Source organism: Mastigoproctus giganteus, chromosome 12 (assembly GCF_048544385.1).
Source record: "Mastigoproctus giganteus isolate SK-2022 chromosome 12, ASM4854438v1, whole genome shotgun sequence".
NCBI classification, from domain to species: domain Eukaryota; kingdom Metazoa; phylum Arthropoda; class Arachnida; order Uropygi; family Thelyphonidae; genus Mastigoproctus; species Mastigoproctus giganteus.
Window position 1 is genome coordinate 25360895 of NC_143586.1, and position 22786 is coordinate 25383680.

A 22786-nucleotide genomic window follows, 5' to 3' on the forward strand; every position below is an offset into this window, starting at 1 on the left:
CTTTGTGGACTAATATTATTAGTGGACTTTGTGGACTAATATTATAATTACGGCCTCCATAGCCGAATGGTCAGGAGCAGGAGTGCAGTAGCACACGCTCTTTGAGTAGACCGGGGTTCAAGCCCCTGATTGCTGAATATGGTCGATCTGCCAACCCGCACTGGACCAGCGTGGCAGATTATGGTCCATTTCCCTCAGCATGAATTGTTGAGGAGGCTTCCATCCTGCAGTGGGTTGATAATGGCTGCACTTTACTTTTTTTACTTTATTATTAGTGGAGTCCCACAGGGTTTGGTGCTAGGCCCATTGTTGTTTTCTGTATTTATTAAAGATATTGACAAAGGTATATCAAGCTTAATGTCTAAGTTTTCAGATGATAGAGAGGTTGGCAGGGCAGTTAATGACAGTAATCAAGGTAAGTTACTGCAACAAGATCTAGAAAAAATTAGGCAGAAGGCTGAGAAATGGCAGTTGAAATTTAACATTGACAAATGCAAGATATTACATATGGGTAGCAGTAATCCCAGAGTAACTTATCAACTGTGTAGTACTACAATACTCAGGGTAGTGGAAAATGAAAAAGGCTGGAGTTCATTGTACAGTGAGATATGAAATTCTCTGAACAGTGCAGACGGGTGCCAGAATAGCTCATGGGGTTTTGTCAATGATATACAGGAATTTTGTTAGCAGGGACAAGATGATGATTACCCCATTGTATAAGACAGTGATTAAGCCACAACTTGAGTACTGCATACAGGTCTGGAGGCCTCATTTGAGGAAGGATACAGAGAGAACATGTGCACAGAAGGGCAATGAAATTGCTGAGGGGAACAAAGGGATGCTCTTAGCAAGAAAGGCTTCGGTTCTGTAAATTGCTGTGTATGTGTGTGTGGAGACTAGACACCTGCAGGGTGATCTGACTGAAATATTAGTGGCTTTGAAGGAATTGAGCAAACTCAATGTTGATGGGATTTTTCTCTTACTCAGACTACACACGAGTGGGTATAAATTCAAATTGAAGGATGGTTGCAGAACAGATGTGTGGAAGTTTGCTTTCAGCCAGTGGCCAGTTGATTGTCACAACAAACATCCTTATGGTGTTGTAGAAGTGGGTAGTTTGAATAAATTCAAGGAAGAACTAGACAAACTATCAGAGGGATGGATAGGTGATATGGGAAGTTTTTTTTTTTTTGGCTAATGCTTTATAAGTTTGCTCTCTTCCATCATATGTCCCTACTACCAACACTATTAGCATATTAGTAGCAGGGTCAGATTGTAAAAGAAACAAACAGTCCTCGGGGAAAATAAAAATATAATTTTGTTCAGATGTGGGCATAAATGTATTAATGATCTTGGAGATTAATTTTTCTGGTATCAGTAGTTCAATGCTAATTAGTGGCAGGAAACTTGGAGTTATCATATCACACTGCAAGCAAATTGGCAGCATTAGGACAGGAATAATAAATCCCAGTAATTGTACCACGGACCTTAGCTTGGCACAAAGGATGTTGATGTTCTATTAAAATATTTATTCAGCATCCGTCCAGTTTTCTGATCCAGATTAGTGGAAAGAAACTTTAGCCTGCCATCTGGCAGGTTGGCAATAAATAAAAAATATTGAATACAAGAGATTCTATTATTGTTGCAACTTTCACTTTCATGCAAGTATGAAAACATACTTGTCAACTTTTAGAATCAAAAATTGGAAGACATTTAATAGATACCAGCCTTAGGCTCTGGAACTGTGTTCCTGTACCATCTGATGATGATTCCGGTCTTTTCTTACAACCTAAGGTACCCAACGTTACTGAAGTGTGGACTTGTAATATCTGAAATCAGGCAATCTCCAGTCCTCCAGTCTAGGGATTGCTGGTTTTTTGTTTTGGACAATAAATCTAACAAAGCACAAAATGTTAAAAGAAATAGCAAAATCCAAATAGAGATAAACAGAGAACACAATGGAAGCTTACTTTTTTGCCAATTTCTCTATGAGATTTACTTTTTTTTTTTCTTTTTTTTTTTTTTTATTAACTATGATTAGTAAAAAATTTTAGATTTTTCTTTTTTTCCAGCTGTAGGAAATCATTCTTTAACCCCCATCAGGTCATTGTCTTTAAATCAATGCAAAAAAAAAAAAAAAAAGGTCTTACTGAAAATACAAAGCCTGAGTATAATTCCTTGGCAATATGATGTGTCAAACAATTTATCAGACAAGCTTAGAATATGAAACATCAGTTTTCCTGTGCCTTCCAGTTTTCTGATCAATATGTACATCCTGTTTTGAATGTCAGTAGAAAGTGGCAATTGGGACACAAGTTATCCTCAGCTATGGTTGGATAGCTTTAATGCAGTACATGCTTGCCTCACTTATTAAAATATCAAACAGTTATATAGTATGTTATTAAAAAGGCAAAAGTAATAAATACAACCATAATATAAGACTGAGAAAAGTTTAATGTAATGGTTTATCTGGCCATAAAGCAAACTTTATTCTGCATATTTTTCACTTTCCATGCGATGCACACGTGATATGGCCATGGGATGATAATGCCCGGAGTCATAACTAGAAAACAGACCTTGTGCATCGGGTTGCATATCATTCAATGGATGATAGTGCAGGGCACATCAAAACTAAGGGGACAGAACACAAATATATATATTAAAAATATATACCATATATTTATTAATTGTTAATTTTTTTACGTTAATGAACTGAGAGACACTATACTATTACATCATGTAGTAAATTAAGTAATTTATTATTGAAATGATACAATTTTGAAGAACTGAACTACCTCAATGCCAACCAAACTATTTAGGGCTACGTTTTGGGAGCTCACTGTTTCCCATCTTCAGGTCTGTGTGGGAATAGAACATTGTTTGAGGAGTGGTCCTACAGGTTTTCACTCCTCGAACAATGTTCTATCCTTCATAGGTCTGAAGACAGGAAACTGAGTTCTTGAAACACAATCATAAATAGCTTAAGTATTTGACATTGAGGTGGTTCAATTCTTTTAAAATTGTATCATTTCAATAATAAATTACTTAATTTACCAAGTGATATAATAGTTTAGCATCTATCAATTTATTAACATAATAATGAGCAATCACAGACCCCCCCTCTTCCAAGTAATAAACTTTTTTAACTTTAAAAAAATAATAAAAATAATAAAAAAAAGTGAGCAAACACCACATACATCTTGGAATATTTCATCAATTATTTATTCATTGTTTATTTATAGGAGTGCAGGTACACCTATTCACAGCTTTGACAATACACCTTCCCTCAATTTAAAATGCAATAAGGGTTTAACTAAGATAAAGATTAATTATGTATCTGAATGGTCAAGCTTGTGAATGCAGTCTCAAGCACATGCACTTGAACGGACTGTGGTTAAAGCCTGCTTGACAAATACAACTAATGATTATATTCATTGTCAAAATGATTAACTATAAACTCCTCTGACTATCATACTAGAGTACAAGCAGAGCATTTTGGCTGATGCTGTACTAAGTTTGCTCCCTTGAATCATTTGTCACTACTAGTACTAAAAAATTTTATAAAGACTATTTAAAACTAATATCAATAAATATTTATTTACAAATAAAATAAATGTATCCGATTGGCAACTACCTTGAACAATTACAAGCAGTGTCACTAGCCGAAAGTCGAGAAATACACACTACCTTCCACTGTCAATAATTTACTGACAAGGAGGCCAACCTCCCCGTAAATCACAGTTATTAAAGACTAATAAGAAATTAATACAGAGACATGTCACATAAGTTGACACATGATCAACTTATCAGAAACAACAACATTTACAGCTTCATGGCACACTTTACCATGCTTATCCATAGTTAAAGAAAAGAAAAGAAAAAAAAGTAGTTGCATTAGCAGCACAAGGTCATTATGTGCTGATCTGATTTAATGAAATAAAAGAAATAGGAATAAATCAGGTAAACTTGTAATTTGGCAGCCAGAAGATTTCTATTTTGAGTTTGGAAAACCAGAGTGTTTACTACAGCAATCCAAAGTCAGCTGGCTGCAAATCGGAATTAACATGTTGAAAGCTGCTGTTATAAGTTGAATGATACTTAGCTTAAATGTAAATTGTCTAGGTAGAACCAATTCATCATCCAATGGCACTACTCAAAGAACTAGTTTTACTCCAAACTGAAATGTTAATTTTGCTTTCTCTGTAATCTGTTAATCTGACAGATTACAGAGAAAACACTATTTGCATTCCTTACATCTAACAGTAGTTTTTTCATCTCACACAATTTAAAAATACAGAATATATAGGATAGTAATGAAATCAATTCGTAAACTAGCATTCTTGTTTAAAGCTCAGTCATTTATTTTCATCGACCAGATAGTTCTCTTCAGAACCTTCCTCATAGTATTTCTTGTATTGCCTGGAATATTTATATCTTTATATCAAGGCTCAACCAAGTGTACCTTGGAACAAAGACTTAACCAACATGTTGTTTAAGCTGTAGCTAATTGTCTAGGAGCATCTCAGCTCTCTTACCACTCCATTATTTGCAAAAATTTATTTGTCTTTGAAAGCACCAAAATAATGAATACACAGCATAATTTCACTAAATTATTAATCAACAAGACCTTAGAAATGAAATTAGAACAGTAATTGCACAAATGTGAGACATTCATATATTTTTATCTGATTACACCACATGACCATGCACAAAAAACCTTTCTGATGCCATGGTATTTAAAGCCTCATTTGTTTTGGTTTAAATTTTACTTATGTATGAACACAACCTGTCATTGAAAAGCACTGTCTGACACAGAGCTAAGCATTTTAAGATTTTATTTTACTTGTTTTTTGGTGGCTAAATTGGTTATACATTTTCACATTCTCAATTGAACTGCTGATCGGTGCACTTTCATTTGTTTGGGTGTAAGTATGGTTTATAACTTGTTTCTTGAGTGCTAAAATTCATGATGTACATCTAATTTTAGTGTACATTTTGTCTATAAGCAGTACCTTTAAAAAAATAAACATAAGTGACTACTTTTCTGACTTTGGAAAGACTGCATTTTACATGCATTGACTATTCCAAAAGCCACCCAATGTCAGCATTTAAGTGCATACAATTCAATTCAAAACATTTGCAATTAAAAAAAAAAAAAAAAATGTAACACAAAAGACTAAAAATCAGAAGAAAACTAAACTTATAAGAAAATCAAAAATCATGCTCAATTATCAAAAAACTTCTGACTAAATCACAAGATTTGGCAGGTATGTAAGTCTTCCATTTCTCTATTACCAAATTTTATTTTCCCATATATCTGAGGTTCTGATGTTGACAATTTGTGGCATCAATTTTTATTTTAAGCACAATAGCTTTTAACAAAAATTTTAACTATGAATAATAAATTGCTTTTTCATACCTTTAACTATTAACTGACAACAAAAAAAAAAAAAAAAAATCAACTCCCTCCCTCTCAACCATGCCAGAATCGATAATGCCATACATGAAGATCATCTAGTAATTGTGCAAAGCGATTATTATGCAGTAAGCAGCATATTGCTTGTCAGCATTTTTGCTTAATCAGCAGCAGTGATGAGTAGAGTGCACACACAGAAACAGCAAAATTAGCATGCAATGCAATCTTACTACAACACTTCACACCAGTTCTAGAAGGAATTTTTGAACAGTCAGTCACAGACTTCATGATAGAGCAGCAAGCATTCACAAAATTACTATTACATGCTGAATAATTCTGTTAAGATTTGTAAGGAGGAATTTAAGAAGTTTCCCAGTATCTGCATGCCACACAAGAATACAATTCATAACTTAGTAACCAAAGAGCTAAAGGTAACAAGGAGAGCAATCTGAAGAAGGCAACCATTAGCAGTGGCAATATATTGGTACTCATTTAGAATAGTTACCTCATATGCCCTTTAGGTGTCTCTCTCAAGAAATGGAAATTTCAAAGAATACTGTAAGAGCAACAAAACAGTAGTAGTAATCTTTGCAGCCACAAGATCATGCCTGACTCAATTTTTTCCAAATGGTTCCTTCAGTAAATTCACAACAGACTTTGATCTTTTTTTTTTTTTTTAAAGGTATGGTTTTATTTGAAAATTGTATAAATAAAGAATTGTCTGCTAAATGGTTTCACCCTAAATTTCTTGCATCTGTAAAATGAGTTCTAAAAGAAATAACAAAATGTCAGGAAAACTTTGTAATCTAGATTGCAGATTACATTCTTGACATTATTGGATCTTCTAGATATAGATGAATTAGAAAGCGACGATGGCAATATTTTAAAAATGTTTGTTCCTCCTAACCGCACACCCCTAAGTGGAACAAAAAACGAGGTGTGGCAATAAAGTTCCTGGAGTGGCACAATAAAAAGAGCACAAAGTGAAGACGCTCAAAAGTGGTTCAACTTTTTTTATAAAGTAATCAACTCCTGATTACTTTATATAAAATGCACTTATAATGCCATTCTAAAAGTTTCTAAAAAGAGTCAGTGAAGGCACCCAAAGATATGATGTTCAGTTCAGTGGTTATATTTTTTTTCAAGTCCTCACTATCCTAAAATTTCTTTCGTTTGAGGGCAGTTTTCACCTAGGGAAAGCAGAAATCTACTGGTACTAGATCAGGAGAGTACGGCAGATAGTTGACCAGTACAGTGCCTGTTTTGTCAGAAATGTCTTCATAAGTGAAGAATGGGTGGGGCATTGTCATGTTACAAGAACCAGCTGCCTTTCTCTCAAAATTGTGGCCTAACCTGGGAAATGCACTTCAATAGTCTTTGATGCACCTATACATAGAACACAGCATTGACTCTCCTCTTCAGGTAAAATATCCTTGTGAATTTTTACCCGAGGAGAAAGAGTCACACGTTGTTTGTAAAGGCGTGGCTCTCTCCTTTTTTGGGCCTTGGTGACATTTTTGAAGACCACTACATACTCTGACATTTTGCCTCTGGGTTGTACTGAAACATCTAACACTCATCTAGTGACAATACAATTAAGGAAATTAGGATGGTCTTGACAAGTCTGGATGAATTCTTAACATTGACACTCTTTGTTGCTTCTGCTCATCTGGGAGGCTGCTCATCTGACTCATTAACCATCATTCTGAGGGTCAGATGTTAATCTTGCCACAATTTCCTGAACTTTTGCAATTCTGTTCTTATTTTGAGAGGTTGACAGATACCCACTTCTTGGGTATTACCAACATCCTCACGTCCGTCATATCATTCGAACACACTGGTACAACTTAGTGTTTCATCACCATAAACAGTTTTTAATATTTCATACATTTCTGTCACAGATTTTCCCAGATTAAAGCAAAACTGAATATTCAATCATTGTGATCATTGTGAAATTGTGACAATTGCAAAATTAACACTACTAAAAAAAAAAAAACTGGTTGTTATTTGTAATCTGACAGCCAACTGGACAATCTCTGTACCGCCAGCTGAAGGAAATTTGAACACACCATTTCCATTTATTTTCAAACTCATTGAACATGACCACAACAGCATCAACCAGGGAACTATATTGCCACACCTTGTATGACTCAGGCGATCAAATTATGGCATTCTAAAAATATTCCTATTCATATAGAAAAGCAAATTGAAAGTATCTCAACTACATTAAAATTCAAATACCTCCTTGTATTAATCACTACTAGTAGCACCAAATGATGCAAGGAAGCTAAATAAAATTATACAGTGTCAGCAAAATAAAAACATTTCATTTGTCCAATCCCTTCTAATAATTTGTCTAATCATTTCTTAAATTTACTTAAAGTATCCACTTTCAGAACACCAGATGGAAGTCTTTTCCCAACAATAAATTACTTGTTGGAAGCAAATTTTTGCATATCTTCAAACCATCCTTTTTTGAATTGAAATTTTTGTCATCTTATGTGCATCATCCAAGAAAGAGTAAGGATGCCAAAAACACTGTTTACTCACTCCATTTAAAGCTTTAAACATTTCAACGCAGTCTCCACATAGGTATCAGTTTCTAGACCCTTTTCAGAATTCAAGTCTTTCATGGTAATAGTACCATTTTGCCTCTGACTAATCTTGCTGCTCTTATCTACACCCAATCCAACTGATCTATATTCTTCCTAAAATGGAGCTTCCGGAACTGTATGCAGTACTCAAGGTATGGCCTAACATAGCCTCACACAATGGGATAATTACCGCCTTCAATACTCCATGAAAGGGAAAAAAAAGGTACTTTAATATTAATTTATATCAAAATTACAATTAACACATATCTATATAAATAAACAAAAGCAACTAATGAAACACATGAATTACAAAAGCAAACGTGAACCAAACCTGATTTCCTTGGTCCATATATCCAAGTTTCTACTTGTTCAATGATCTGCTGATTGACAATTGGCTCAAACTTTCGGGCAAAAAAAAATGGACGGTCTTCTGTTGCCTTTAAAAATAAAACAAGACATGTAATTAAACAGATATATCTAAGAAATTAATAGAGTTTGAAATATAGGTGCATGTATATTTGCTTGTACACCAATACTAAGAGTACAATAAACAAATATTGAAGAACCATAGGAGTAGGAGTGTGTTATAGGCCTAATGACTAGAATGAGTACAATGAACAATTGTACAGAGAAATAGAGTGGGCCAGTAAATCAGAATGTCTTATAATGGGGGATTTTAACTTCCCAGATATTGACTGGAACTTGTGGGTTGGTCACTCACACACTAGTCAGACTTTTGTGGATTTATTGGATGATTGTTTTCTGCAGCAGCCTGTTCGAGAGGCAACCAGAGAAAGTAATACTCTTGATCTGGTTATCAGCAGTGATCATTCGTGTATTAAGAATTTGCAGATAAAGGAACCACTAGGTGGCAGTGATCACAGTGTGCTGAAGTGGGATTTACTCAAAGAGGTAACTACCGTCAGGGGTAAAGGAAAGGGTTTTTGCTTCCGTAAAGGGGAGTACAGTGGTCTCAGACAGTTTTTAAATTCTGTACAGTGGGATCGACTGACGATGTTACAAACAGTAAATTCTAAGTGGGAAGCATTCAAGGAATTAATCGTGGAAGCTACTAGACTTTTCATACCGATGAAGAAATATTGTTCAAGGTTTAGGCCTAAATGGTTATCAAATGAACTAATGAGACTCGTGACAGAGAAGAAAAATGCATGGGATGCATATAAATTATCAGGCGACGCAGAAGCCTGTAGCAGATATAAGCTAGTCTGTAATCAGGTCACAAAGGAGGTTCGGCAGGCAAAGGCGGATTACGAGAAATCTTTGGCAAAAGATGCTAAGAAAAACAGCAAGGATTTCTTTACTTATATAAACTCTAAAAGGAAGGGGCTGAATATGATTGGTCCACTTGACATCGATGGTTCGACTGTTGATGATCCTGCTCAGATAGCAAACAAACTGAATGAGTATTTTGCATCTACATTCACACGTGAGGAATCATTACAGTTTGAAAATGGAAGAAGGTTATCAAATTGTAGCAGTGTGCTTAATGATTTTGTAATAACTGAGAGCAAAGTGGAGGAGAAATTGTTGAAGTTAAACATAAGAAAGGCACCTGGGACGGATGGGATCTATCCAGTTATATTAAAGGAGGCTGCAAAGCAACTAAGCAAACCCTTAGCCATAATTATGAGAGCATCCTTGGATTCAGGGGAGGTTCCCACGGACTGGAGATGTGCAAATGTATCCCCAATTCACAAAGGAGGTTCGAAGGGTGACACGAATAATTACAGACCAGTTAGTTTAACTTCTGTTCCGGGTAAAATAATGGAGTCACTGGTTAAAGATGCATTGCAGGATCATCTAGACAAGACTGCAGCAATAATTCAGACACAGCATGGGTTTGTTAAGGGAAAGTCTTGTCTGACAAATTTGATTGGTTATTATGATGTGGTCACAAAGGAACTGGATGCAAAAAATAATTTTTGATATCATATACTTGGATTTCAGGAAAGCTTTTGACACTGTTGCGCATGGAAGACTACTGTACAAATTGGAGCAGAATGGTATTAAGGGTAAGTTGCTACAATGGATAAAAGGATGGTTAAGTGGGAGAAGACAGAGGGTGGTAATCAATGGGTGCTGCTCTTCGTGGACTAATGTTATTAGTGGAGTCCCACAGGGTTCGGTGTTGGGTCCACTGTTGTTTTGTATATTTATCAATGATATTGATGAAGGTATATCAGGCTTAATGTCGAAGTTTGCAGATGACACGAAGGTTGGCAGGGTTGTTAATGACAGTAATGGCAGTGTGCTACTGCAACAGGATCTAGATAATTTGGGCAGATGGGCTAAAAGTGGCAACTGAAGTTTAACCTTGACAAATGCAAAGTACTGCATATGGGTAGAAGTAACCCCAGAGAAACGTACCAACTGTGTGGTACTACACTTAAGGTGGTAGAAAATGAAAAAGACCTGGGAGTAATTGTGCAGTCAGATATGAAGTTTTCTGAGCAATGTAGACAGGCTGCTAGGGCAGGTCATGGAGTTTTGTCAATGATATATAGGAATTTTGCTAGCAGGGAAAAGGAGGTGATTGTCCCTCTGTATAAGGCAATGGTCAGGCCATGCCTTGAGTACTGCGTACAGGTCTGGAGGCCTCATTTTAGGAAGGATGTAGATTTGCTTGAGCGTGTACAGAGAAGAGCAACACGATTGGTGAGGGGAATGAAGGGATCCCCTTACCAAGAGAGGCTTAAGTTCTGCAAATTGCAGTGGCTGGAGACTAGGCACCTGCGCGGTGATCTGATTGAGGTCTATAAGGCCTTGAATGCGTTGAGCACGCTGAATTCTGATGGGATTCCGTCACTTGTTCAGATTACGAACCTAAGGGGGCATAAATTCAAATTAAGAAAAGACAGATGTAGAATAGATGTGTGTGGAAATTTGCCTCTAGCCAGCGGGTGGTTAATTGTTGGAAGTTGATAGGTTAAATAAATTTAAGGTAGAACTGGACAGGCATTTAGAGGGAATGGTGTGATTTTTTTTTTTTTGGCTGATGCTGCATAAGCTCATACACTTGCTTTCTTGTACCACATGCCACTACGACTACTATTACTACCACCACCACCACCATAGGATTCATGCCTCACCATCCAACAGCAAGTAATCAACACAGGAAATACATTAGCAGAGGCATACGATGCAAGAAAGCAGGCTTACAGCAAAAAAAAAAAAAAAAAAAAAAAAAAAATTCCCATTTCTCACATATCCATTCACTCCAAATGTTTGTCTAGTTCTGCCTTGAATTCATTCAAGCTGTCAACTTCCACAATGCCAGATGGAAGTTTATCCCAAATATCAACCGCCTGTTGGCTAAAGGCAAATTTTCACACATCTATTCTACAATTGTCTTTACTCAATTTGAATTTATGTCCCCTCGGGTGAGTAACCATTCAAAGCCTTATACACCTCAAACAGATCACCTTGCAGTTGCCTAGTCTTCAGATGCTGCAATTTGCAGAACTTAAGCATTTCTTCATAAGAGCAACGCCTTGTTCCATACTCTAATCTCGTTGCCGTTTTCTGTACTCATTCCGGCAGCTCTACATCCTTCTTAAAATGAAGCCTCCAGACCTGTATCCAGTATTCAAGGTGTGGCCTGACTTGCTTTATACAAGGGGATAATCACCAACTTATCTTTGCTAGAAAAATCCTGCATATCAATGACAAGACCCCATTAGCTACTCTTGCTGCCAGTCTACACTGTTCAGAAAATTTCATATCTGAATGCACAATTACCCTTAGGTCTTTTTCATTCTCCACAACCTCGAATGCAGTACCACACAGTTATGTTACTCTGGGGTTACCGCTATCCATAAGCAGTGCTTTACGTTTGTCAATTTTAAACTTCAGTTTCCACCTCTTGGCCCATCTGCTCAACTTTTCTAGATCCTGTTGCAATAGTGTCGTTAATAACCCTACCAACCTTCATATAGTCTGCAAACTTGGACATTAAGCCTGATACACCTTCATCGATATCATTAATAATTGCAGAAAACAATAATGGGCCCAACACCGAACCCTGGGAGACTCTACCAATAACATTAGTCCACGAAGAACAGGTCCATTGATTAACACTCTCTCTTCTCCCACTCAACCATCCCTTTATCCATAGCAGCAATTTGCCCTTAATGCCATGCTGCTACCATTTGTAGTAGTCTATCATGCGCAAGAGTATCAAAAGCTTTCATAAAACAAGTACATGATTTCAAAATTATTTTTTGCATCCAGTTCCTTTGTGACCTCATAGTATCCGATCACAATTGGTCAGACAAGACTTCCTCTTAACAAATCCATGCTGTATTTGAAATATAACTACAGTCTTGTCTAGATGATCCTGCAGTGCTTCTTTAACCAATGACTCCATTAATTTCCCCAGAATAGAAGTTAAACTAACAGGTCTGTAATTACTCGTGTCACTCTTTGATTCCCCTTTGTGAATTGGGGACACATTTGCACATTTCCAGTATGTGGACCTCCCCTGAGTCCAAGGAAGCTCAAAATTATAGCTAAGGGTTTGCTTACTTCCTTTGCCACCTCCTTTAATATAACCGGATAGATCCCATCTACCCCAGGCACTTTTCTGTTTAACTTCAACAATTTCTCCTCACCTTTGCTCTCAGTTATTACAAAATCATTTAGCTCCCTGTCAGTTTGATGACAGGGAGCTAAATTCCTCTCCATGAATACCTCGTTATGTGTAAATGTCGATGCAAAATACTCATTCAGTTTGTCAGCTACCTGAGCAGGATCATCAACAGTTGAACCATTGATATGAGTGGACCAATCTGATTCATCTCCTTCCTTCTAGAGTTTACATAAGTAAAGAACTCTTTGGTGTTTTCTTTGCATCTTTTGCCAAGGATTTATCATAATCTGCCTTTGTCTGTCTAACTTCCTTTGAGACTTGATTACAAACCAGCTTATATCCATCATATGCTTCTGTAACACCTGATAGTTTATATGCATCCCATGCATTTTTCTTCTCTGTCACAAGTGTCGTTTTTGTTCATCTGACATCCATTTAAGTCTAAACCTTGAACAATATTTATTAGTTGGTATGAAAAGGCTAGTAGCTTCCAAGATTAATTCTATGAATACTCTCTGTTTAGAATTTGCTGTAGGTAACATCATCAGTTGGTCTAACTGTATAGAATATAAAAACTGTCTGAGACCACTGTAGTCACCTTTACGAAAGCAAAACCCTTCCCTTTACCCGATGGTAGCTACATCTATGAGTAAATCCCACTTCAGCATGCTGTGATCACTGCCACCTAGTGGTTCTTTTATCTGCAGATTCTTAATGCATGAAGAATCACTACTGATAATCAGATCAAGAGTATTACTCCCTCTGGTGTCTCTCGAACATGCTGATGTAAAAAACAATCATCCAATAAATACACAAAAGCCTTGTTAGTGTGTGAGTGACCAATCCAAAAATTTCAGTCAATATCTGGGAAGTTAAAATGCCCCATTATAACACAATTTGATTTACTGGCCTGCTCTATTTCTCTGTACAGTTGTTGTTATTTGGTTTTTAGGAGCATTAGCAACTAAGGCCATATTGCTCCGGGGATATGCGGGTCATTCCGTGACCTTTCCCCATCCTCCGTATTTGGTGGCTCACGGGCTCGAACCCCGGTCTAATCAATGTACTACGCACTGCTGCTCCTGCCCACCTGGCTACGGAGGAGCCATTGTACAGTTGTTCATTGTACTAATTAGTCATTAGGTCTATAACACATTCCTACTCTCAACTCTGCTTTGCAAGTGCTTATGTCACACTAAACTGACTAAATATTGCAGTGTCTGTCTAGGTCAACTGGATGCACTTCCTTAACATTTATGTGTTTCTTAACTAATAGCATAACCCCTCCTCCCATCCTATCCTGTCTATCCTTTCTGTACACATTGTAATCCCCAAATTCCAATTCTGCATTCCTTATATCTGAGTGACATCATGTCTCTGATATCCCAACAATATCCGCCTTTGATGTTTTGACCAGCACTTTAAATTCATTAAATTTATTTACTAAACTCCTAGTATTGGTGCATATGTAAGTATACATGCACCTGTTCTTACTTTTAGTTACTCTAATACAGCCCACGTATTTACTTGTTCCATGATGACTCTGAACAGTCCTTGAAATCCCCAGCACATTGTTTTCCAGGCTGCTGCTCATTCCAATAGAAGTGGTGCAAGAATCACTTTCGCCTCTGCCCGCAGCTACTGTTGATCTATTAGTCTGCGTATCCCCCCCAAGCCAGCAGTTTAACAACCCTCCTGCCTTGATAGCATCAGCAAATATTCTTGCACCCTTTCTATTTAAATGTATCCCATCCCTGTAGAAGCAGTCTCTCCTGTTAACAAGCACAGACCATGCTGAGAAAAATTCTACCCCATGAGGTTTCCACAATCTCTCCATGGCCGAACTGATTGACAAGGCTCTCATCATATATTCCCTCCTGTCGTGTCTGGACAGAATTGCAGACACTTTCAAATTCAACCCTAACCTGCGACTTTTTTTCAACATGGATCTGTACTTGTTAATTGAGTCACTGACAATAACTAGCTCCTCTGGGACCAGCACATTCTGCCCTGAAGATTGCCACTGTGTTACCTGATGCACAATAGTGAGCAGGGCCGGCAGAAGCAGGCCTGCATTGCAGGTGGGCGCCACTACAAGGTGGGCACTGTTTAGAAGTGTTAGTATGAAGTTTCATTCTTTCTTTAAATTTTTGTAAACAAATTAAGTAATAATAATTAGGTAAGTCAATATAATTGCTGCAAATTTACATATTCTGCATAAAAATAAAAATAAATAAATAAATTGTCATTTGTTCGGGGGCACCCATTTCAGCTTTGCAGGCAGGCGACGTCCAGCCTAGCGGCAGTACTGATAGTGAGCTCTGGCATTGAGTTGGACAGCTGAGAGCTTGATGGGCTCCTATTTTAATTCCTTTGAGAGAATCTACTCTACACCTCAAACTCTCATAGACACCCATCAGAATGCCAAGTTGGTGCCTAATTTCTTCACACTCTCTGCACCGTGCATATGCAAAGACATCCTCCTTGGCTAGATCATGTCCTGTTCCAGAAAGGTCTGCAAACATTTCACATTTTCACATTTTTTTTAGACTGTGATGTGTTGGAGAATCACCCCCTTCGGTTCTCCACACGCCACAGCACTTGATGCATTGCTGCTCAGTCTGGGGCATGATTCCCGTTTAAATACAATTTAATTAACAATGAAAATTAATAAGATTAATAAAATTAATAGATAATTAACAATACAGGACTAAGCTAACAGATTCCTAACACAGTGCCAAGTATTACGCTATTTAGCTTTAGATTATACCTTACGCTATCAAATTTGAGTTATGTTACGCTACTCCGTATCGATCTAATATACTACAATAATCGCGGAAAGTTTCAAACGGTACAAGATTCTACGGATACTAAATAGTAACCTACAAACCTCTATCTGAATTCAAAATAAACTAAGGAGAGTGACTAGAACTATAAAGCTATTTCTAGAAAATAAATTAATGTGACAATTAAGTCAATAAATTGGCAAAAATTTATCAAAAACTTAGCATTTGCTGGGCTGCAAAATCTTTTCCAACACGTGGATAACACACATTGCCAAGGACCCCAGAAGTGACAGATGATATGTCAATGATGCCACCTGGCCTCAGAAACAATCCAGCACATCATTGCAGGACGATCACTCAGACATGATCAGGTTGTCATAATACACCAGAAGCTAACACAAAAATATCAGTTGATCAAAGAAAGTGTACCGTATTACAAGTACTCAGGCAGTACTAGAGACTCTTATTCCCAAACTATACTGGGACCATAATAACAGACAAGACAATCCCACACAACAGACTAGGCATAACCTTCGTCAACAAGAAGGAAATAGCTACTTACCTGATCGACACAGCACTGCAAAACACTAGTAACCTCCAGAAAATCTACATGGAAAAGATGAGGAAGTATACAGAAAAGGAGTAAATTTTTGGGCAGGAAGTCAGAGAAAGACATAAATGGAACAGGTAACAGCTATTCTGATCACTGTGTCAACCAACAGCATGGTGCCAAAGAGTCTACCTAAGAGCTTAGCAACGATAGGCTTGCCAGAGAACATGTATAAAGAACTCAAGAAAGCTGCAATCCTGAACAATCTCTTTCTCTCTCTCTGCAATCCTGGAGAGAGAGAGAGAGAGAAAGAGAGAGTTCCTCAAGCAATAACGGTAACTGGATATAACCACTCTGCACAACTGGTGGCAATACCCATTACAGGAGTGGAAAAGAAACCCATAAGGAGAAGAAAGAATAACAATAAAAAGCCAAAAATCCATAAGATAAAAGCTTGTTTAGAAGGCCATTATGCCTTAGAAATGTCAAGAGAAACTGCTTAGTTTCATCAAATTTTTTCACCATAATGTTGACATTCTACCTGTCTTGGTGCCTCATCTCCATGTATTTTAATGTCCTGGTTAAATCTCTCACTCTGTTCTTCATTAACACTTCTAAGATTTTCTAGGAAGTAGTTGATGGGGGAACATAAAAAAATGTAACTTCACACTCATGTTGCAGTCCAGCTTCTTAAAGTTTGCCAACATACTGTCAACTATATTCTTGTAGTCTGAATCCTTGTTGTTCCCTAAGAAGTTCTCAACAGACATGAAGCTAATCCATGCCTGTTTTTCTCTTTTATTCATAGTTCCCTCAAAATCTTGGTCCCTCAACAGTTTGTGAATTTGAGGTCCAACAAAAATACCTTGTTTAGTTTCTCTTGGGTGATCAATGGGAATTTAGTACAAAGGTAGCTGAAGCAGGAACCTTCTTGAGGTAAAGCTTTCAAAAACTGTTTCATCAAACCTAGTTTGATATGCAAGGGTGAAAAAAAAAAAAGTTTTAGGGTCTACCAGTGGTTTAAGAACTATGTTTTTTGATCCAGGCAACACACTATCCCTTTTTGACCAGACCTTGATATCCCAGTGTTTACTCCTTGCCCAACTGTTGCACAAACAAAACAAAAACATGAATTTTTGTGTAGCCAGTTTGCTGTCCAAGTAACATGTCTATCACTTTTGAAGTCGGCACAGAACGACCAACCATGTTCTTCATACTTAATATTTGTCACAACTTCATGTTCTCATATGTTTCTTTCAAATGCACAGAGTGAGCTACAGGAATTGACCCATATTTATTTCCATTGTGGAGCAACACACCTTTGAGACTCATCTTTGAGGATGCCAATAACAAGTCTCCACTATATAGAATTGTAACTAATTCCTAAATAGTTCATTAAGTCATTAATATAAAACTGTAAAAAACCATAGAATCATCCTCAGTAAAGTAGACTAGTTCTTGTTCTGTGTCTGTATGATGAGAAAAACATCCCAGGTGCCAGAAGGTTTTTTGACTTATGTCTAGAACTAAGGAGTTCTGCAGATTCCTTTGGCAAATTTAAATCTCTTACTAGATCATTGAGTTCATGCTGTGAAAACAATTGAGGGCTGGATTCAATGTCTCCAGGCATGCAGACTTCAGTTTCATCTTCAGAGGCTTCGCTTTCAGCACTCTCTCTCTCTCTGCTGCTGCTGCATTGTCCACTATAAGTGGAGGGCATGGAATATTAGGATGCACAATGCCCTTCTTATTCTTTGCATTGTATCCAATGCAAAGAGCAAGAAGGCATAGCCTTCTTTTTACCATTTTTCCACAATCTCAATGCTTCAACACATGTTCAGCAAAATTTATGTGAGCTCATTGTTTACCTCGGTCACCAAGTTTCACTTCAATATAAGCACAATACACAATACAAATTCTGTAATATCTTGTCTTTGCTTGAGAAGTACATAACTTCCACAAACATATCAAAATAAGTTTGGATTGTTCAAACACCTGGGTGAATTCATTTTACCCACTTTTCGGCACAAGTTTGACACAATAACCTCAAAAATAAACTGAACTCACAATGATAAACACTGCTGCATGGAGCTCTCAAAGTTAAGAAACAAATGACTGAAGGCAGTGTTGCCAACATGTGAAGATTTAATTTACAAATTCCCATCATTCACTCATACAGCAGCACTTCTGCCAATCCACAATGAGTGTCTGCTATGTAAAGCAGTAGTTTGAAGATCATGAAGCTCAAATGCCCCTCTGCCATGAGCCACCCAATCATCTCACATCAATCCCACAGAACATTGGTGAAAGTTCTGGTAGCAGTACCTACAAGAGTTTTCTACTATCACTCAATTTGGTGAAATAGCAACTTTCCTTGTAGACATGGTACTAGATCCCTATAGGAGTTCCAGTATATTAAGAATTATATGCCATATAGTTCTAATAGTGTTGTCCTGGTAACACATAGTGGCTCAACACTAACTAATTTTCAATATATGTTTCTATAATTCTGGTTACTACCTGTATTATATTACATACATAGGAAAATATGTGTGCATAAATATATTACATAGGAAAATGATATGTGTGCATAAACATGAGCACACATAGTGAGATGGTGATCCAATAAAGTGTAATAACATTCATCTATATAATTTCAAAGGCATCATTATAAACTTAGTTTCTTAATCTAAATTTATCAGAAATTTATATTACCTGAAGCCTGGGCCAGTCATCTAACTTAAAATCATTTGGGGAGCAGCCACACCAATCAACAATGTGTCTGTATTGACATTTACAACCTTGTTTCCTTTTCCAATTGGTGACATGAAGGTTGTTATCTATCACTGTGTTACAAAACTCACTGTTTTGAAGAACTGTATGAAAAAATGACTGAAAGAAAAAAAAAAATGTTTCAGAATTTTTTCCTGACTCTTACTTAAAAGAATTCAGGACACAGTACATACATACATATACAAAGCCTTCATGAGACTATTTAGAATTCAGATTGGCTTTAAATAATAAAATTTCATGTAGCACTGAAAGATATGGACTGCACATGAAAATTAAAAATGCTGAGTGATGCAAGGAACAAAGTTTAGTATTAATAAAATACTGTGATCAAAAAGTACAGGGACCAACTCTATCTTGAAATTATGACACTGTAGCAGGTTGTGACATTGCAACATATTCAGTGACTCATCTAGATATTGTAACATGCAAATCACCCATTTATATATGCAGTCAGTCTGAATTAGCATGCACTAACAGACGTTTTATGTGTTTTGTCACATTTTAAAATGAGTGATTTTACTGAGCAGAAATCTGCATCAAATTTTATTTCAGAATAGGAAAAAGTGAAAGAGAAACCAATGACCTATCTCTTACAAAGTCTTTCCACTGTCCGTCTCAAAATTCAGTAAAGACAGGCATGCTTTTTCTGAAGATATACTTCTATGGTTGCTGTTCTTCTGAAATGGCATCTGTAATTCCTGTACTCTGTTCCAAACCAGTCTTTTTTTTTTTTTTTTTTTTTTATGAGAACCCCAAACACGAGAGGTATTATAACCTATAGTACTTAGTACCGTGCTTGGGTTGGAGGTTGAGAAGACGAAAGAAGATATTTGTTGATATTGGACTTGAACTTCTGTAGATTGTAATTTTCAGGAAACACGTATGAAGGAAGGCTGTTCCAGAAAACGGCAGTTGAATGAATAAATGAGGAAGATGAAAAGTTGGTTCTGTGGGTTTGAAGTTGGACAGTAAATGGATGTTGGCTGGTGACGGCACGTGTTCGGACTGTTTTGAAAGAGAGAGCGGGAATTATAGAAGCCAATTCAGAAGAACAGTGCCCATGGAAGTATCTGTAGAAGAGGCATGCAGCAGAAACAGTGTGTCTATGAGAAAGCGAGTGGAGAGACTCTGTTAGAGATGAATCATTAATTAACCTAACTGCCCTCTTCTGAATGGAATCAAGAAGCCTGAGAGAGGTTTTGGGGGCACCACCCCAGATGTGGGAACAATATTCCATGGCAGGGCGGATTTGCGATTTATACAGAGTGAGCAGCTGTTTGGGAGAAAAGTAACGCCGAGAGCGAAAGAGAAAACCAAGTTTTTTAGATGCAGAGGAAGCAATATTTGTAATGTGCTTGTGCCAAGAGAGATTAGAAGTCAGGGTAATCCCCAAAAGAGATAGATCATTTTGCCTAAAAATCGGAGTGTCACTAAAGATAAGCATAGGAGCAGAAGAATCCTTTTTGCGAGATATAAGACAAGATTGAGTTTTAGAAGGGTTGAAATCAACTAAGTTGTCTTTGCCCCACTGGAGAATTACCTGAAGATCGGCATTTAAGGAATTGGCAGCAGATTTTCGAGAACTTGAAGCTGATTGAGCTGGACAAGGTTTCTCAAAATGGAAAGTTGAATGCAATGTGCTATCATCAGCAAAACTATGGATAGGATTTCCAGTCGATGGAAGAAGGTCATTGATATACAAGAGGAAAAGAGTGGGGGAAAGAACTGAACCTTGGGGGACACCGGCATTAGTGGAGAAGTAAGAAGACAGAGAGCCATCTACCATCACCCTCAGTGAGTGATCAGAGAGAAAACTGGATAACCAATTACTAAAAACAGTTGGCAAACCATAAGATGGAAGCTTGTTTAGAAGACCTTTATGCCAAACACGATCAAAAGCCTTTGAGATGTCAAGAGCAACTACTTGTGTTTCACCGAACCTTTCCATTGAATTAGTCCATAAATGGGTAACATAAGCCAGAATATCACCAGTGGATCGACACTGACGGAATCCATACTGGCGATCGTTGATCAGACGGAAGGTTTCTAGGTAGTTTAAGAGTTGGCGGTTAATTGATTTCTCCATTACTTTAGAAAGAGTAGAAGTAATTGCAATGGGACGATAATTGGATGGGAGGGATTTGTCACCCTTTTTAGGAACTGGCTGGATATGAGCAAATTTCCAAGCAGAAGGAAAAACACCTTTGGAATAAGAAAGTGAAAAAAGGCGGCAAAGAATAGGAGTAAGTTCAGGAGCACAGGTTTTGAGAACAAGTGGAGAAATACCATCAGGACCTGGAGATTTCTTAGCATCAACGATTCATCAAAATCCTTCTGATATCCTTTTGACGGAAGACCACAGAAGGCATTGAATGGAGCGTGTTAGGAATGGTGGGAGGTGTTTTACCAAGATCATTAATACATGAGCTCGAAGAAAAATGGGATGCTAGCAGGTCAGCTTTATCCTTCGCTAAAGTGACAACAGAACCATCTGGTTTGGACAGAGGTGGGAGCAGAGATGGGCAAAAGTTGCGGCCAATAGCTTTGGCAAGAGACCAGAATGCTCGGCTACCATTAGGGCAAGAAGCAAGTTTTCTACTCTTAGCCTGTTCAAACTCTAGTTTGGACTGATTAATAACTGCTTTACAATTGTTGCGAGCTTTGGTGTAGGCAGAAAATGAAACTGAAGAATTAGAAACAAGCCAATTACGATATGCAACGTTCTTCTCTTGGACAGCCTTAGCACATTTATTGGAAAACCAAGGTTTAGATAAAGGACGAGATTTTAAAGTGGAGTGTGGGATAAAGGATTCCATTCCTGCAAGAATAATTTCACTGACACGATTTGAGCAAACGTTGACATCAGAAGTTTTGAAACAGTAATTAGACCAAGGAAAAGAAGAAAAGAAGTCTCGCAGGTCATCCCATTTTGCATTCTTGTAATGCCAAACAATACGAGGTTGGGAATAGCCATGAGATAAAGGTTCCATTGGAGAAGAGACAATCACCAAGTTGTGATCTGAAGTGCCTAAAGGACCTCTCACTTCAACCTTGTACTTAGAAGGGTTGTTTGTGAGAAAAAGATCAAGCGTATTGGCTGTATGATTAGGATTGTCCGGTATTCTTGTAGGTAAATGAACAATCTGTGCTAGGTCATTAGTAATTGCAAAAGCCTCAGCATCTCGACCTGCTGGGTCGGTGTGACTAGAAAATGGAAGCCAGCTGGAGTTGTAAACGTTAAAATCACCAAGGAAAATTACCTCACTGTTAGGAAAGTTGGACTGGAGAAAGTCAATTTGCAAAGAGAGGAAGTCAAAGAGCTCCAAGTGATTAGTGGAGTTGGGAGAAAGGTAGAGACAACAGATGAATTTTACACAATGAGGTAGAGAGATTTTAAGCCAGAGAAGATCAAAGAGAGGAGATTCCAAATTGCCAAGTCTCTGACAGGGAATATCAGAACGGACATATGCACAAGTACCACCTTTGAGGCGAAAGGAATCATACAGCAAATAATTTGGACATCTGAGATGAGCAGTAGTTGAATCAACTGATAACTGAGATTCAGTCAGAAAAAGTACATGGGGTTTGGAAGACTGCAAGTGGAAATGGACATCGTTGAGATTAGAATTGAGACCACGTATATTTGTGAAATGAATTAGGAAGTCCTTGGGAGGTTTAGATCTTTTCGCAGATAAGCTTGCTCTATTATTTTGACAATTCATGGTGTATTCAATAGTAAGAAAAAGTGGGTGGGACATGCTGTATGAAGTAATGAAAATTTTGGATATGGCGGACATGTGGTAAGAATATACCCAGATCCTTGACATAACGTGGCCTCGACAATGCTCCCCGCATACACACTACTCGGACTCCCTCCAGTCACTATCTGGCAGAGTAGAGGTAGCAAGATTATACACTAGCTGATCCGGAAGCTTCCTAGAGAGTTACCAATAGGTTCAGTCCGGTGTACTAACTAGCGGCCGGCGTGCGAACACCGTTTTAGAGCTGTACCCTCGAAATGTAAGGAATATTGGATCT

At 37.5% G+C, this 22786-nt stretch overlaps 1 protein-coding gene across 1 annotated transcript in view; it reads right to left on the minus strand.

Annotated features, from left to right (window-relative positions):
* oxt (Xylosyltransferase oxt) overlaps window positions 1–22786 on the minus strand; it is a 214324-nt gene that overhangs the window by 61297 nt on the left and 130241 nt on the right. Inside the window, exons 8-9 of the mRNA XM_090385682.1 lie at window positions 18671–18847; window positions 8342–8447 (exon numbers count right to left, since the gene is read on the minus strand). Coding sequence (XP_090241808.1) covers window positions 8342–8447; window positions 18671–18847 — 283 coding nt within the window. The remainder of the gene's footprint in view (window positions 1–8341; window positions 8448–18670; window positions 18848–22786) is intronic.